This window comes from Orcinus orca, chromosome 8 (assembly GCF_937001465.1).
Source record: "Orcinus orca chromosome 8, mOrcOrc1.1, whole genome shotgun sequence".
Classification (NCBI taxonomy): domain Eukaryota; kingdom Metazoa; phylum Chordata; class Mammalia; order Artiodactyla; family Delphinidae; genus Orcinus; species Orcinus orca.
In genome coordinates, this window is record NC_064566.1 from 68,939,146 (window position 1) to 68,958,364 (window position 19,219).

The following is a 19,219-nucleotide window of genomic DNA, read 5'->3' on the forward strand; positions in this document are numbered from 1 at the left end:
ACTTACATTAAATTTGCATGAATAGTACAAAAAACCCTCCCATGTACCCTTTACAGGCTCAATAAATTTTAACATTTTGCCATGTTTTCTTTTTCTCTCAAATGTTTATCACTTGTTATTAACTATTTGAGAGTACATTACATATATCATGCCATTTTACCCTATCACTAGCATGTATTCCCTATGAACAAGAATATTTTCCTGAATATTCACAGTAATCAAGTTCAAGTAGTTTAATATTGATCAATACTTTTACTTAATCTACATTCTATTTTCCAGTTTCATCAACTGTACTAATAAGGTTCTCTTAGTAATTATTTTTTGGATCATGTATTGCATTTAGTTGAGCTATTCTACTAGCTACCTTTGCCATTTTATCTTTTATGGTGCCCTTAATCCTCTTTTTCGCTTATTTTTTTTTTTTTTGAATATTCATTTATTTTTAATGACTTATTAGAACAAATACCTATAGATATCATTATATATATGATATATAAATTAATTATACAATATATCATGTATTAATTATTAAAACATACTCTGGTAAATATTATATATTCAATATGAAACAGGAGGAAAGGGGGCAGGGCACAACCTTTAAAAGAATTACATAGCCCAAGGACACAACATAAACTGATTAGAACAAAATAGGTCCAAGATGGCGGACGAGTCTACTTCCACTAGACCTTGAGCCTCAGTATACACTCATTGTAACACATCAGCAAGCTAAGCGACACACCCACAGGTGCCAGGACAGTTCCAAGGATGACCATAAAGGTCAAAAAGTGGGCGGTGGCTCAATTCCTAGAAATCCCCACCCCTTCCCCAAAATAGCTGGAATACTCCTCCCACTCATCAGTGTATGAAATTACTCACCCCTATAAAACTAACAACCCCATACCCTGGTGCTGCCCTCGCCTTCTTTTTTTTTTTTTTTTTTTTTTTTTTTTTTTTTTTTTAATATGTATACCTGGATTTAATTCTCACTTCTACCGCTTGGTAGCTGGATAGCCTTAGGCAAGTTTCATACCTCCCTGAAATTCACTTAATTCAGTCTGTAAAATGGCATAATAACTTATTATAGCATCCTTTTAGGAATTTTAAATCAGTTCTTGAAATAAAAGTACACAATATATAGACAAGTATGGATTCCTCAATAGATGTTTGACCTTTCATTTCTCCAGTATCCCACCCGCATCAAATAAAGAAAAATACTTTTTAAAATTTACGAATATTTCATTGTTGTAAAGTTAAAGCCATAAAAATAATCAAATGGCCTACTATCATACCGTTAGAAGAAAAAAAAAAAGGTGTTCATGAGAGTTCCATATTAGAATACAAGTTTTCCTTAGGCACCTGTTTATGTATGCTATTCTGCTCTTTACAATAAATAATTAAATTTAAAAGACTTAATTCCTCACTTTTAAGACCTTATTAGTTTACAAATTACATATTGACCTATGCTAAATTTTATACCGACCCATGCTAATGAATTCAGTACAGAAAACAAAAAACACTGCACTCAAGCAAACTACATATATATATATATATATATATATAACTTATATGAGAATTGCTACTCCAGCTTTCTTTTGGTTTCCATTTGCATGAAATACCTTTTTCCATCCCCTTACTTTCAGTCTGTATGTGTCTCTAGGTCTGAAGTGGGTCTCTTGTAGACAGCAAATATATGGGTCTTGTTTTTGTATCCATTCAGCCAATCTGTGTCTTTTGGTGGGAGCATTTAGTCCATTTACATTTAAGGTAATTTTCGATATGTGTGTTCCCATTCCCATTTTCTTAATTGTTTGGGGTTTGTTATTGTAGGTCTTTTCCTTCTTTTGTGTTTCTTGCCTAGAGAAGTTCCTTTAGCAGTTGTTGTAGAGCTGGTTTGGTGGTGCTGAACTCTCTCAGCTTTTGCTTGTCTGTAAAGGTTTTAATTTCTCCATCAAATCTGAATGAGATCCTTGCTGGGTAGAGTAATCTTGGTTGCAGGTTTTTCTCCTTCAACACTTTGAATATGTCCTGCCACTCCCTTCTGGCTTGCAGAGTTTCTGCTGAAAGATCAGCTGTTAACCTTATGGGGATTCCCTTGTGTGTTATTTGTTGTTTTTCCCTTGCTGCTTTTAATATGTTTTCTTTGTATTTAATTTTTGACAGTTTGATTAATATGTGTCTTGGCGTATTTCTCCTTGGATTTATCCTGTATGGGACTCTCTGTGCTTCCTGGACTTGATTAACTATTTCCTTTCCCATATTAGGGAAGTTTTCAACTATAATCTCTTCAAATATTTTCTCAGTCCCTTTCTTTTTCTCTTCTTCTTCTGGAACCCCTATAATTCGAATGTTGGTGCGTTTAATGTTGTCCCAGAGGTCTCTGAGACTGTCCTCAGTTCTTTTCATTCTTTTTTCTTTATTCTGCTCTGCAGTAGTTATTTCCACTATTTTATCTTCCAGGTCACTTATCCGTTCTTCTGCCTCAGTTATTCTGCTATTGATCCCATCTAGAGTACTTTTAATTTCATTTATTGTGTTGTTCATCGTTGCTTGTTTCATCTTTAGTTCTTCTAGGTCCTTGTTAACTGATTCTTGCATTTTGTCCATTCTATTGTCCATTCTATCTCCAAGATTTCGGATCAACCTTACTATCATTATTCTGAATTCTTTTTCCGGTAGACTGCCTATTTCCTCTTCATTTGTTAGGTCTGGTGGGTTTTTATCTTGCTCCTTCATCTGCTGTGTGTTTTTCTGTCTTTTCATTTTGCTTATCTTACTGTGTTTGTGGTCTCCTTTTTTGCAGGCTGAAGGTTCGTAGTTCCTGTTGTTTTTTGTGTCTGTCCCCAGTGGCTAAGGTTGGTTCAGTGGGTTGTGTCGGCTTCCTGGTGGAGGGTACTAGTGCCTGTGTTCTGGTGGATGAGGCTGGATCTTGTCTTTCTGGTGGGCAGGTCCACGTCTGGTGGTGTGTTTTGGGGTGTCTGTGGACTTATTATGATTTTGGGCAGCCTCTCTGCTAATGGGTGGGGTTGTGTTCCTGTCTTGCTAGTTGTTTGGCATAGGATGTCCAGCACTGTAGCTTGCTGGTCGTTGAGTGAAGCTGGGTGCTGGCGTTGAGATGGAGATCTCTCGGAGATTTTTGCTGTTTGATATTATGTGCAGCTGGGAGGCCTCTTGTGGACCAGTGTCCTGAAGTTGGCTCTCCCACCTCAGAGGCACAGCACTGACTCCTGGCTGCAGCACCAAGAGCCTTTCATCCACAGGGCTCCTTAATTTGGGATGATTCGTTGACTATTCAGGTATTCCACAGATGCAGGGTATATCAAGTTGATTGTGGAGCTTTAATCCGCTGCTTCTGAGGCTGCTGGGAGAGATTTCCCTTTCTCTTCTTTGTTCTCACAGCTCCCAGGGGCTCAGCTTTGGATTTGGCCCCGCCTGTGCGTGTAGGTTGCCGGAGGGCGTCTGTTCTTTGCTCAGACAGGACGGGGTTAAAGGAGCCGCTGATTCGGAGGCTCTGGCTCACTCAGGCCGGGGGGTAGGGAGGGTCACGGAGTGTGGGGCGGGCCTGCAGCGGCAGAGGCCGGCGTGACGTTGCAGCCTGAGGCGCGCCGCGCGATCTCCCGGGCGAGTTGTCCCTGGATCCCGGGACCCTGGCAGTGGCGGGCTGCACAGGCTCCCCGGAAGGGCGTGTGGCTAGTGACCTGTGTTCGCACACAGGCCTCCTGGTGGCGGCAGCAGCGGCCTTAGCATCTCATGTCTGTCTCTGGGCTCCGCACTTTTAGCCGCGGCTCGCGCCCGTCCCTGGAGCTCTCTCAAGCAGCGTTCTTAATCCCCTCTCCTCGTGCACCAGGAAACAAAGAGGGACGTAAAAGTCTCCTGCCTCTTCGGCAGGTCCAGACTTTTCCCCGGACTCTCTCCCGGCTAGCCGCGGTGCACTAACGCCCTGCAGGCTGTGTTCACGCCGCCAACCTCAGTCCTCTCCCGGCGCTCCGACAAAAGCCGGAGCCTCAGCTCCCAGTCCCGCCCGCCCTGGCGGGCGAGCAGAAACGCCTCTCGGCTGGTGAGTTCCGGTCGGCCCGATCCTCTGCGCTGGAATCTGTCCGCTTTGCCCTCCGCACCCCTGTTGCTGTGCTCTCCTCCGCGGCTCCCAAGCTCCCCCACTCCGCCTCCCGAAGTCTCCACCCGCGAAGGGGCTTCCTAGTGTGTGGACACTTTTCCTCCTTCACAGCTCTCTCCCTCTGGTGCAGGACCCGTCCCTATCCTTTTGTCTCTGTGTAGTTTTTTCTTTTGCCCTAACCAGGTACGTGGGGGGTTCCTTGCCTTTTGGGAGGTCTGAGGTCTTCTGCCAGCGTTCAGTAGGTGCTCCGTAGGAGTTGTTCCACGCGTAGATGTATTTCTGGTGTATCTGTGGGGAGGAAGGTGATCTCCGCGTCTTACTCTTCCGCCATCTTCCCGGAAGTCTCCGCTTATTCTTTTTTTTTTTTCTTTTTTTTTGCGGTATGCAGGCCTCTCACTGTTGTGGCCTCTCCCGTTGCAGAGCACAGGCTCCGGACGCGGAGGCTCAGCGGCCATGGCTCACGGGCCCAGCCGCTCCGTGGCATGTGGGATCTTCCCGGACCGGGGCACGAACCCGTGTCCCCTACATCGGCAGGCGGACTCTCAACCACTGCGCCACCAGGGAAGCCCATTCTTATTCTTTTACTATCTTGTTTATCAGTTTTAAATGGTGTCCTCTGACTTCCACCTATACAACAATTAATGGTCTAATTCTACTTTTGCCTTTCTGTGTCTCTTATTCTCTCATCTTTCAGTTGTATTCTTTCTATCTACTTTGGCAATTTACAAAATGCTTTACATACTGTTGTTCAATCATGTCGCCACTCATGTCTTAGACTTAAATCTACAATCAATGTGTTAAATGCTTGTGATCAGTCCTCTGCCAAAGTTTCCTCAATCATCCCTTTGCTGGAAGAAGTTCATTCTCCTGTAGAATGTGCATCAGAACCACCTGCAGGGCTTGCTTAAACACAAATTGATATACTCCATGCCAAAGCTTCTGATTTTAGCAGGTCTGAGGTGTACCTGAGAATATACATTTTTAACAAGGTCCCAGGGGACTCTGATGTTGCTGGTCTGGGGACTACACTCTGAGAACCACTGCTCTAGTAGATTGCTCAGGAAGGACTCATGAGCTCAGTATTCCCTGAATTTTTGTATGTTTTAAACTATATTCTATAGCCTTGATATGAAGGCCAGCTAGACAGAACATCCTTGGCTCATACTTTCTACCCTTGAGTTTCTTGGAAAATGCTGCTCTACTCTTACTTTACCTTGTATGCTAGTCTTGAGAAGTCTTATGTCAGACTAATTTTCTCAGCCATTACATAATTTGTTCTTTTCGCTTGAGGTCCTGAGGAATCTTCCCTTGTTTTAAAAGTCTAATGGTTTTATTATATGTCTTAGGGTTGAGCAGTCTGAGTCAAAAGGGTACAAAGTAGGTCTGTTTGATATACAGATTTAGGTTTTCTTTATTTCTGGAAAATGTTCTTGGATTATATCTTTAAGCATTTGTTTGGTTCAAATATTTTGTTTTTCTTTTTAGAGATTCCAATTACATGCTGGATCTTTGTTGTCTGTCTTCCATTTCAACTACTTTCTCTAGAACCCTTTTACTGTCTTTCTTTACCTCATTTAAATTCTTCTTTGAAATTCAATGACTTAAAATTTCATTTCAATATTTCCCTTAGGCACCTTGTAATTTATTCTTTATTTATGATTTCTCCTATTGCTAGGCATTTTATTGACAGGGATACTAGTTTGACAGTATTTCCTTCTGTTAGCACAGTGAAGTTCAGTTTATTTAATGGATGATGTTGAGTTATCAGGGGTCATAGGGAGTAACTGGCATGTCTTCTGGTTCTTTTCCATTTCTGCAGAATCTTCAATTTCCCCCCTGTTACTTTCCTTCTTCTCTTTACTTCCAGGGATCTGAGGGGCATTTCCACTGCTTTTTTATCTCCTTCTCCTCCAGAGGCAATGTTTTGCTAAGGCTGCCTCCTCTATTCCTGCTAATGTTCAAATTCCTTCCCTGTATTCCTGGAATACAGGAATACCCTGTGTTCCTTCCCTGTGAATTACCAACTCCCCGACCTGACCTCTGTTTAGACTTTTAACACTTTAGTTTAGATTTTCTCTTTCTAAGGGAGATTTTCACTGTGCTTCTTCCAAGCCTCCTGCTCCCCCTCCTCTTTTCCACAGAGATTCTAAAGACTCCTCCTCCATTCTCCATATTTGCAGCAGTGACAGGAGCTCTGTTTGAAATTTTGTTTATTTTTCTATTTACGGATTATTTGAAGTTTGTGGTATCCTTGGTCTCCTATTAATGCTATAAGAAGAATTTCATGAATGTGTTTACTTGTGCTCCTTGTTGAATTAACAGGTTTTGGGGGAGGATATGTGAAGAGATTAGGATTTAGGCAGCTGCCATTATCCCAGTGCTATTTGGAACTCAGCACAACAGTTTTTCACAAGAGTAAAGTTATGCTTTAAGATACTGAAAGATTCTTTAGCTTTGTAATATATTTTGAAATCAGGAAGTGTGATCAGCTTTGTTCTTTTTCAAAATTCTTTGGGATATTTAAGGTCTTCTGTAATTAAAGCATTATGATATTGGCATAATGACAGACATACAGACCAACAGAACAGAATAGAGAGCCCAGAAATCAGTCTATGCAATTGATCTTCAACAAGGGTGCCAAGAATACACAATGTGGAAAAGACAGTGTTTTCAACAAATGGTGCTCAGAATACTGGGTATCCACATACAAAAGAATGAAATTGGACTTTTATCTTATACCATACACAAAAATCAACTCAAAATGGATTAAAAACTTACATGTAAACTTGAAACTGTAAAACTTCTACAAGAAAACACAGGAGGAAAGGTTTAGATATTGGTTTTGGCAATGATTTCACGAATAATTCACCAAAAGTACAGTTAACTAAAGCAAAAATAGGTAAGTGGGACTACATCAAACTAAAAAGCTTCTGCACAGCAAAGGAAACAATCAACAGAGTGAAGAGTCAATCTAAGGAATGGGAGAATGTATTTGCAAACCATATATCTGATAAGGGGTTAATTTCCAAAGTACATAAGGAACTCCTTCAACTAAAGAGCAAGAAAAACAAAAACAAATAAAAAGAGAACCTAATAACCTGATTAATAAATTGGCTAAAGATTTGAACAGACATTTCTCCAAAGAAGACATACAAATGGCCAACAGAAAAGATGCTCAGTATCACTAATCATCATGAAATGCAAATCAAAATCACAATGAAATGTCACTTCATACATGGTAGGGTGGCCATTATCAAAAAGCAAAAGGCAAAAAAGCAACAAGTAAAATTAATTTTAATAACATTTTATTTAACCCAATATATCCAAAATATTATCATTTCAATGATAATGTAATCAATATAAAAATTATTAACAAGATATTTTACATTCTATTTTTCATACTAAGTCTTAGAAATCCAGAGTGTATTTTACAATTACAGCATATTTTAATTCAGACAAACCATATTTCAGATCAGATACACATATGGCTAAAGGCTACCATGCTGGACAAAAGTAAAGTTTTGTGCAGAGGCGTGGCATGATCTGATTTATATTTTACCCAGGATTCCTCTGGGCCTATCTTTTCATGTAGAAAATGAGAGTAGTAATTTCTACCTCACGGGGGTTTTGTGACAGTGAAATGGGATAATATATATGAAGCATAGAGCCTCGTCCTTGGCACATAATAAGTAATCAATAAATATTAGTTTTCTTCCCCTTCCTACATAATGAAATATTAGAAAAAAATTTTGCTTTACAGGATTTTAAAATATAAATCTGACATGAATTTAATTCATTTACTACTAATAATTAATATTTCTGAGCACTTATGCGCTACAAACGGTGCTATAATACTGAGTATGCATACAGACAAAATATGTTATGCCAGACAGAAGGAAATTGAGACTAGTGAAGGAGACAAATACTTAAAAACCTAACATTGGATAAGCTTTAATAGAGGTAAGAACATATGAAATAAAACAGGAATACTCATGCAAAGTAATTAAAAATTACAAAATCCAACTTACATTACACATAAAGTCTATTACTTGCCAATGTCTTGCCTTTGGCCAAATATTGAATTGGACAGCTCTGAAAAATGCTTGTGATTACTATAGTTAAGAATTAACAATGCTTTATATGGTGTTAGAGAATGTTCTGATTTCATTCTTTTACACGCAGCTATCCAGTTTTCCCAGCACCACTTATTGAAGAGACTATCTTTTCTCCATTGTATATTCTTGCCTCCTTTGTCACAGATTAATTGTCCATAAGTGTGTGGATTTATTTCTGGGCTCTCTTTCTGTTCCATTGATCTGTATCTGCTTTAGTGCCAGTACCATACCGTTTTAATTACTGTAGCTTTGTGGTATAATCTGAAGTCGGGAACTGTGATTCCTCCAGTTTTGTTCTTTTTTATCCAGACTGTTTTGGCTATTTGGGGTCTTTTGTGTTTCCACACAAATTTTAAATGTAATCGTTCTAGTTCTGTGAAAAACGTCATTGGTATTTTGAAAGCGATCACACTGAATTTGTAGATTGCACAATGGAATACTGCTCAGCCATAAACAAGAATGAAATTTTGCTATTTGCAACAACATGGATGGACTTGGAAGGCATTATGCTAAATGAAATAAGTCAGACAGAGAAATGTAAATACTGTATGATATCACTTATATGTGGAATCTAAAAAATACAACAAACTGGTGAATATAACAAAAAAGAAGCAGACCCACGGATATGGAGGACAAACTAGTGGCTACCAGTGGGGAGATGGAAGGAAGGAGGGGCAATAAAGAAGTAGGGAGTGAAGAGGTACAAACTATTAGGTATAAAATAAGCTACAAGGATATATTGTACAATGTGGGGAATATAGCCAATATATTATAGTAACTATAAGTGGAATATAATCTTTAAAAATTGTGAATCACTATATTGTACACCTGTAACTTATTTAATACTGTACAGCAACTATATTTCAGTTAAAAAAAAGAATTAACAATGCCTTATAAAATAAATTATTAATCAATGGATATCAAACTACCTAGACAAAATTATTTCTATTTACAAATAGAAAAATATAAATGAATAAGAAGTACTAGCTTCATTCAATATTATAAACCATACATTATACACCATATGTATACATTAATGGTGCATACAATTGGAACATTCTTAGGCAGTGCTTTTTATGCTCTCTTATGTTGCCCAGGCAATTGTTTCAACCTGAATTTTCTAACCTAAAATCAACCTAAATTTCCACCTGTTGTCAGAATAGAGAAAAATCACATTCATTTAGCAATATGTATTGAAACCTTTAAAATGTTTATCCTTTTCACCGAGTAATTCCACTTCTGCAAATCCAGTATATGGAGAAAAGGATTTCTGCACAAAGATCTTAATCAAAACACTATACTGGGGCTTCCCTGGTGGCGCAGTGGTTGAGAGTCCCCCTGCGATGCAGGGGACACAGGTTCGTGCCCCGGTCCGGGAAGATCCCACATGCCGCGGAGCGGCTGGGCCCGTGAGCCATGGCCGCTGGGCCTGCACGTCCGGAGCCTGTGCTCCGCAACGGGAGAGGCCACAACAGTGAGAGGCCCGCGTACTGCAAAACAAAACAAAAACAAAAACAAACCACTATACTGAAAATTTGGAAACAACCTAAATGTGCAACTATCAGGAAACTGCTAAATTCACTACAGCTGTGGTCCCCAACCTTTTTGGCACCAGGGACCGGTTTCATGGAAGACAATTTTTCCACTGACTGGGAGGGGGAGGGTGCAGCGATGGTTCAGGCGGTAATTCAAGCGATGGGCAGTGGGAGATGACGCTTCACTCGCTCACCTTCCAGAGGTCCCCATCCTCTTTGAAATAATGTGCAGACCTTAAGGAAACCTGTATCTTAACAACTCTACCAGTGCTTTTCACACAGACACCCCATTTTTAAAATTCTTTTTAAAATTAAATATTTGGTCATTGTAGAAAATCAGAAAATATAAAGATAAGCAACATTTTTGAAAATAAAATGACCTCATCACCTAGAAACTACTGCTGGCAACATTTTAGAGTATACACAAACACATACACTCACTCCAGTATATTTTCATTCAGTCCCATGGCTTTAAATATTATCTTCATGATGATGACTTCCAAATTCATATCTCCAGCCGAGACATCTCCCTAACTCTAGACATAAATCCACCTGCCTACTCGACATCTACACTGTCATATCTAATAGACATTTCAAACTCAGCATGCCCCAAACTGAACTCCTCATCTTCACCACCAAACCTGCTCTTCCTGGCTTAACCCATCTCAAGTGGCTATGGATTACTGTATAACAACTTATCGCTGCCATCAGGATGCCTCAGTTCTATGCAATGTGGGTCCTTCCTTACAATTGCTTGAGTATCCTTGCAACATGGCAGCTGCCTCTCCCCAAGTAACTAATCCAAAAATGAGAGCCTGGCACAATGCCTTTTAGGACCTAGCTTTGAAGTCAAACATCATCACTTCCACCATAATCTATTCAATAGAAGCAAGTTACTAAATACAGCCCACACTCAAAAGGAGGGAAATTAAGTTCCTCCTCTTGACGAGAGAAACAACAGAGAATCTGTAGACGTATTGTACAACAACCACAACATCTCATCTGATGGCAATTTCATTCTTCTAGACACTCAGGTCCCTGGAGTTATCCTTGTCTCTGTCTCACTCTCACCCCTCATCTAATCTGTTAGGAAATCATTCTCATTCTACTTTAAATATATATCCAGAGTCTAACCATTTCTCTCCACTCCCACTGCTGCTACCACTACTGCTGTGAAGGACATGTACACCTGTCTCCTGAATTGCTGAAATACCCTGCTTCTACTTTAGCCCCGTACAGTGCACTCTTCACACAGTATGATCCTTTTAGAATTTAAGGCAGATCATGTCTCTCCTCTGCTGAAACCCTGCACTGGCTCCCCATTCTCTCAGAGCAAAAGCCAAAGGCTTCACATGGAACTGCAAGACCCTACATCAGAGGCCTCCAACCCCCAGGCTGTGGACCGGTACCGGTCCACGGCCTGTTAGGAACCAGGCCGCACAGCAGGAGTTGAGCGGCAGGTGAGCAAGCAAAGCTTCATATGCCGCTCCCCATCGCTCCCGTTACTGCCTGAACCATCCCCCCACCCCACCCCCCGCACTCACCGGGTGGAAAAACTGTCTTCCACGAAACCAGTCCCTGGTGCCAAAAAGGTTGGGGACCGCTGTCCTACATAATCTGGCCTCATCACCAGCTTGATCATTCTGCTTCAGCCTCCTTGCCCTCCTCACTACTTCTGTCTTTACTCCAGCTGTTCTTTCTGCCTAGAAGAGTCTTTCCTCAGATATCCACTTGACTAATTCCCTCACCTCTTCCAAGCCTTTGCTCAAGTCCCACCTATTCAATAAGGCCCATTCTGACTACTTTATAAAATGCTATAAACTGCCTAACTCCCACGCTCTCTCCGGATTTCCCTTACTCTGCTCTTTTTTCCATAGCACTTTTAGCCTAATGTACTTTAAATTAACTGATAATTGTCTTTACTGTTCATTGTCTGCTTCCTCTTACTAGAATATAAGTTCCATGAGAGCAGGAATCTTGATCTGTGTTCTTCACAAATGTATCACAGTTGTATCCCAAATGTCTAAAGCAGTGCCTAGCACATAGGAGAAGCTCCACAAATATGTGTTGAATTAATGAAGGGACATAACTTTAAAAAATTAAAATAATTTAGAAAACTTTTTCAGTTAGTAAAAATACATATGGCGAACATCTTCCCACATGACTTTAAAGGGCTATTCAGTATATGACTACATGGCTATATCACAATTTACCTAAACAATTTCCTTTAATTGGACATTTAGATAGTCACCAGCTTTTCACATTTATAAATAACGTAATGAACATCTATTGATATGTTACATGACTTATTTCCTTGGGAAATATTTCTAGAAGTAGAAATGCTGAGTCAAACGATGTGTGCATTTTTAAGGATAAGTATATTATACTGCTTTTACCAGCAATGCATGAGAATGCACATTTTCCCACCTTTAGCATTCTGCAAGGCACCTTGAAGAATGCAAAGTAGGAGGGAATTTGCCCCATCCATGTTGGAGTTCTGGTAAATTCCCACCTCGAATTTAAAACAGATAAACCTGGATTCCTATCTGGGTACTGCCATTAATGAGCTTAAAATTATTCTATCTATAAAACAGGGATAATAATTGCACCTACCTCCCCATTGTTGTGAGGATTAAAGGAAACAAAACATATGTAAAGCACTTACACTGCTCGACACAGCAAACATTCAATAACATGTTACGTTTATTTCTACCATTACTGTGACTTGAAAGAAATCAACTGCAAAGTGCCCTGCACATTATTACAGGACAGCAATCTGTTACTATAATAAAGTATTTCTTTAAAGCTCAACTTCTTTTTTAATCATTTAGCAGCGAATTACAAATATTCCTAATACAATGCATCTAACTGGGAGGAACAATATTATTACTACCTCGATCTCTATTTTTGTTTTACTTTTGACAGCGGGAAACCATAAACAAAGTTTCGCATTCCCTGTCGCCAAGGAGACAAGACACCAGAGGAAAGCAGGCAAACAAACTCTGCCAAGTGAGCCAACTACACGTCGTATCTCAGTCTGGTCAGCATGTCCCACTCGCCACTCCTGGGGTGGCAGACGGTAAATTAAGGATTCACCAGGGACTCTGAACAGGGCTGCCGTGTCTGAAAGGCCAAACCATGGCAACTTCCTTAAAGCATCGTTGGAAAAAAACAGAGTCTGCGAAGGCTCTGCATTGCCTTTGAAACGTACACCAGCGCACGACAACCGTCAGCGCGCGCTCGCGCGCGCGCGCACACATACACACACGTACATTTTGACGCCCTCTATAGGGCCTAGCTTTTCGCCTGACCCAGCTCTCATATCGGACAACTCGTTCCTGTGCAGGTGCTGACTCGGAGGTCAGTCACCTCCTAAGCCTCGGCTCAAACCAAATGTCCCAGGGAGGTCTGCTTTGATGGTTTTACGTTCAAACCTACGCCAGACCCACAACCCCAAGAACCCTGACCCCCAAGAAACCCCAACAACGACCGGAAAGCCACTCCGCGTTTCTCCCTGTCTAGGGACAGGAAACGCGAACCCTGACGCGTGGGGCAGGGTGGGCGGCCGCGCGGACGCCCGCACCGCCCCCAGACCCCCGGCCGAGGCCGAGCGCGGGCTCGGGGCCTCGGCGCTTCCCGCGGACGCGCATCCCTGCGCCACGTCGGCCAGCGCCCCCGCCCGCGCCCAGCACCCACCGAGCTCTTCGTGCCCAGCCGCCTCGGCCGCCGCCGGCGCCGCAGCTTCCATCTCTCGGGGGTCTCCAGGACGGTGCCGCCCCGGGACGCGCGCTCCTGCCGCAGAGTGGCCACGGCCTTCCCGGCTGAGCGGGAACCGCGCCCGTCCCAGCACACCGCACCCGCTCGGCGGGGAGCATGCGCAGTGGGGCGGCCCGGCCCGGCCGAGGCGCCGGGGCTCGAGGAGCCTTCCTGGGGCGTTGGGTTGCGGCCAGTGAGCAGCGCTCGGGGTAGAAGACCCGAGTGAGAGGAGGTCCGGCTGCAGAAGGGCAGGGTAACGGGAGAGGAGGGACGTTTTGGAGATAACTGGGGGTAGTAACTTAGAGCTGGCGGAGACCCAGGCCTATAGCTCCCTGGTGGGGATGAGGGTGGGGAGGGTGTCTTTACAGATGACCACGAGCTCAAATTCCAGGACGCCATCTACTTGCAAGGCTTTAGCATTCTGCAAGGCACCTTGAAGAATGCAAAGTAGGAGGGAATTTGCCCCATCCATGTTGGAGTTTTGACTACTTGTTTTTCCGTCTCTATGTCTCTATTTAGAGATAGAGGGTGCCCTCAAGTAGCGTTTCATTTAGTCATATAGTTTCACTTTAAGGATTTTTCAGTGCCCTTCAGATACTTGACGTTAGCCGCAGTGTTGAAAGGAAATTAAGGTTAAGAGTAATTATACTGATGCAGTGTCAAATATTCTTAAGCACTGTACATGCATTGTCTTATTTAATTCAGATGACAAGCCTGTGCGATAATTCTAATGTGTATATCCATTTTACAGATGTGGGAACTAAACGCACAGAGCTAAGTAACCTGTCCAAGGATAATAAAGTAGTAAATGGCAAAGATGGAATTCTGTCTGCAGCCAGAGCTGGGGCTTACAATATGCAGCTGGCCCCTCAGGTGGGTACATCTGAAGCAGGCTTTTGGATAGAATGAAAGTGCTTTAATTTTGAAATTGCTCTTTTTTTTTTTTTTTTCATTTCATAGTTCTTTAAAGCCAGGACATAAGACTTTTTCTTTTTGTCCGTTCTATTTCAGTAGGGTCTTCTGAGGAAAGTTGGTTTGTTGTTGTTGTTTTGATGGGGGTTGTGTGTCTGATTTCTAGGATCACTGATATAACTACATGGTGATAGTGATAAATATTTAAAATGCTAAGATTTAAAAAGTACGCAGTTACGTAATATCTGTACCTTTCCTCCTGTTGCATCTTTTGTGAGTTTTACTAGTGGTTTGCCAAAACCCTTTGTTTTCCTTAAATCAACCCCAGTCATTCACAAACATACACTTGCAAACCCCAAAGAAAGGTTTTCTGTAAAATGTTCCTGACATATAACAAAGATGTAGGGGAGATAGAGAAAAAAGAACTCTATCGTGGTGGATCATAACTAGAGGAATAGTCCATAAGCCGTATTGGGGTGGGGTACCTAGTTACAGATCAGTGGGAGAGAAGACAGGCATCGGATAGGTAACTGTCCAAGAAACCACCCATTGTAGTGAGAACACTTGGGACAGTGTCTTGAAAGAGCAACATTATCCTTTGAGTGTTAAAAGGGATCAAAAGCCATTGTCCTCTAATCTCAGCATCAGGAAAAGCAGATCTGGCAGTGTGGAAGGGAAAAAGGTCTGACCTGTAATGGAGGCCTGGGCCGAGGCAGGCAGCCAGGCTCAGTGTTTTTACAGACTGATATGGAGATAAGCCAAGTGATAGGGATGACCGTAAAATTCAAGCCAATTATATGGTTTCATATTGCACTACTTGAGAGATATTTACTGTGACTTCTGCTCCAGATCTTGTAAATTGGAAGAGCGTATAGGGAAAAGCTATATTAGAATAAAGGCATTATAAAGAATCTGACTATTTGAACCCTGGCGATTCCTTTCTTTCTTTTCCTCACTTTAACTTCCTGGATCATATGTCAATTACTTCCTCCTTTGTAACTACCATACTTTGTTCATATCTCTGTTGTAACATCTCTCCCTGTGCATTATAATTATTTCCCTGTCCGAGTCTTATGCTATACTGTGAATGCCTGCAGGAGAGAAGCTGTATCTTTGTCTGTGTCTCAAAAGGCCTAGCAGAGTGCCCTGCATGTATCAGTGGTTCAGTAAATAGGTGTTGAAAGTTGTTGAATATAGCCTCATGGATACATGAAGGGAAATATTTAGAAAGCTTTAATTTATCCAAACACATTTATGGAGCACCTCCCCTGTGCCAGGGACTATGCTAGATGCAGGGTCTGTAATGGCAGAGAATATTGGTATGAACTGGAGTTCATAGTCTAGTATAGGAGGATGCAAAAGAAAAGAACTAAACAAAATATTAACTATGTAATCCCAGTGTTGGTGAAGAAAATAGTAATAGGGTGCTACTGGAGAAACTACTTCAGATTGAATAGGCAGGACAGTCTTCTCGGAGAACATTTAAGCTGACACCTCAAGATTAGAAGGAGTTAGATGTATGTAGGGAGAAAAGCAGTTCAGGCTGTGAAAATAGCCTTCACCATTTCATAGATGGAGAAACGGCTGTGTTTCAGACATGTTGATTTGAGACACCTGTGGAACATCTAGATAGCATCTTTTATACAGTAGTTAGATCTCAAAAGTTTCTTCATGTGTAAAATAATATTTCCAACCTCACAGTTTGTTGTGAAGATTTAATGAGATAAAGTATTTAGAACATTAGTCCATTGCCTAGTTCACAGAAAGCATCAAGTAAACTGAACATATTAATTAGGAGTTTTTTATTGTACTAGAGAGAGGGACCAGCTTAAACTAACTTAAGACAAAGGGGGACTTTTACTGAGATCCCCAGGACAGAGATTTGACTGGGGTCAGGAACAGCTGATTTTGATGCCTCTGAGACTCTGTCTCCTTCTCCTGCCATTGCTTTTCTCTGTGCACCTGCTTGTATATCTGTGCAGTGTTTTGCTGCAGAGGTCCTCTGCTTCTAAGGTTTACCTGGCAGGAAACATGGTTCCTAAACCGTCGCAATTTCTATAGTTTACAGTTCAGGTGTCCAGAAAGACACTAGTTTCTTTTTTTTCAGTTGCAGTTTTTAAATTTCTCAGGAAAGAGTTGTGATGAGATCAACTTAGATTAGGTTCTCACCCCAGACTGGTAAAGTGAGGGGTGAACAAAGTCATATATGTGGTAGGTACTGATGAAATTATTGCAGATGACAGTGTGAAGAAGGTAACAGTTTCCAAAAAAGAAAAGCTGAGCGGACCAAATCCTCAGCATTTACTCTATTTTGATTCCCTCTGTGTAAAATATTATTTATTATGTATCTTAAATATGTTTTACCCTCTTATGTTTTCAATGTATATAGAGATAATTTCTCACCATCTTCTAATTAATATCCACTTTAATGACTTCTGTATTCTGTTGAAGAATTTAGGAAACATGCTGACCAGCACTGGTCCTCTTAAGAGTTTCTTTATTGGAGTAATTGTTGCTGATAACCATACTTTTATTACCAATAAGTTTGTTTTATTTAACTCTTTATGACTGAGTTAGTAGATTAAAATTAACTGAAAACTGTGCCTAGGGGAAAGAGAATGCAAGTAGTACAAGATAACTAAAAAAACCTGATATTCTCAAATAAAAAATTTTTAAAAGATAGTGCATCCATAAAACAAGAATAGAATGCCACGGAAAAAGGAATGTTCATGGAACAAACAGTAGAACAAAAAGACAAAAAGAAAGGAAAATAGAAAAAATAATAAAATTAAGGATTCGTCTAGCGGGTCCAAGGAGAAGGAAAAAATCAAAGTAATAATACAACAGAATTTCTCAGAATTGAAGGGTATTTGTTTCCAAATTAGAAGGATTGCCCAGTACAACACTGAATGCCTAGTACAGCAGATGAAAACAGACTTAAGCCAAGACATACCTAAATTGTAAAATTTTAGAACACTGAAAGGAATAGGGAGATCCTAACAGCTTTTTGAGATAAAAAATGAATAAATAAAAGGTAAGGAAGGGATCACATTCAATTGCAGTTGCATCTAACTGCCCAGTAGCAACAACAAAAGCTGGAGGACAGTGGAGCACTGCATTACAACTTCCGAAGTAAAACACATCCAACTTAGAACCTGATACCTAGCCAAACTATCAATCAGATGAAAGCATAAAATAAACACATTTTAAGATATATAAGAGCTCAAAACATATACTTCCTATGTTCCTTCTCTTAGAAAGCATGGGAGGAATGCTCCATCAGAATTAAGGGGTAAACCTAGGAAGAAGTAGACATGGGATCCAGGAAAGCAGGGATCCAACACGGGAGAGGTGAATCCCAAGAAAATGCCAAATGCCAGGGTCCCAGTTGTGCAGCAGTCCTAGAGAGTAAGCAGTCCAAATTGGGGCAGGAGAACAGAAGGTACCAAGAAGGGATACCTTCAAGCACAAACCATTGATAAAAGAAATATAAGTACAGTGTGCCATTTTCCTTGCAGGGAATAATATGTGTCAAGTCATAATAATAAAAACACAAAACATAACTTTAACAGAGAATGTATTACAACTCTGTTCGAAGATGTGGGTGTGGTGGGGAGAAATATTCTCTGTGAAGGCTGTGTAAAAGAGCTAAATCCTCACTTTTCAGAGTTGTGAGAAAATAGGTAATATCTAAAGCTGAAACATCAGTATTACTGTAAGAGTGTTATTTACAGATACGGAGGTAAATACCAAATGAAACTACCAGAGGAGTTTGAAGTGGTTGCCTCTTGAGAAAGGGAATTGTAGGGAGAGCTGGTTTTTCATTATGTCTTGTTTGATTCTTTGAGTACATGATAAAAACAAACACTAAATTTACAAAAAGGGAAAGTCATGGTCCCTGCCAAACACTAATTTTTGTCAAGACAGGTGTTCAAGAAAGTCATCTATATGTGAAGTTTGTTATTTTTTAAAATTTACGTTTTCCTGTTCTTGTTTGATTTCAAATACTTCATTTTTAATGTCAGTTATCTCTGTGACTGGGGAGACAGCAGTTTCAGAATTTACATTCGAATGACTGGGAACAACTGAAGAGAGGAGATTTTCTCAAAAGTCCTTTGAAATTTTATAGTCAAAATGAGAGGGACCCGTCTTGAGAAAGACTGCTGTCCTACAGTAAATATCAATTTACCCAACTACTGCTACATCCTGCTTTTAGATTATTTATATGCAAAATTGTATCACCATCATCAATAATGTCTTTTTGTCATTTGGATTGGGAAAAGGTAAATTCTCCACACAACGTGGCATTTATTGAAGACTCTGAATTGAATACTTGTTTCATTAATGGACCCAAGAAGGACTCCCTAGAAAAGCTTGACACTTCAAGACAAAGGGAACCCAAATGAACTGGGTGTCAGTGGAATTACCATTAAATCCCAGATCGACCACACTTAGGGTCTTTTCCCAGAAAGCTGAAGCAATACAGTTAAGATTGTGCTTGAAACATGTACCACTGAGCATACGAGACAATATTATCGGGAAAATCCTCTTGACAATAAGCAGACCACTGAAATACATTTCTGAAAATGTTCAGAAAGTCTACATTTATAAAGCTTTGAACGTTTCTGAAAAATTCTTAGCTTATTTGCCACTCACGCCCACAAAGGTAGAGCTAGAATTTGAAACCTGGTCTGTGTATTCTTTTCTTTGCTGTAATAATTATAATTACATACCACCTAGGCACCAGACAAAATACTATGTGCCTGAAAGCGTTCTCCACTTGTCTTCCA

General features: G+C 40.7%; 1 protein-coding gene across 3 annotated transcripts in view; it reads right to left on the minus strand.

The window, feature by feature from the left end:
- SLC36A4 (solute carrier family 36 member 4) overlaps positions 1 to 13,589 on the minus strand; it is a 50,329-nt gene extending 36,740 nt beyond the window's left edge. For 2 of the 3 annotated variants that reach the window (XM_033431924.2, XM_004271888.3), the window contains exon 1: positions 13,458 to 13,589. In XM_033431924.2, the coding sequence (XP_033287815.1) occupies positions 13,458 to 13,509 (52 nt within the window). In that variant the 5' untranslated portion in view covers positions 13,510 to 13,589. The remainder of the gene's footprint in view (positions 1 to 13,457) is intronic. The other variant, XM_049713650.1, reaches the window with a different exon arrangement.
- Between the last annotated feature and the right edge of the window lie 5,630 nt (positions 13,590 to 19,219).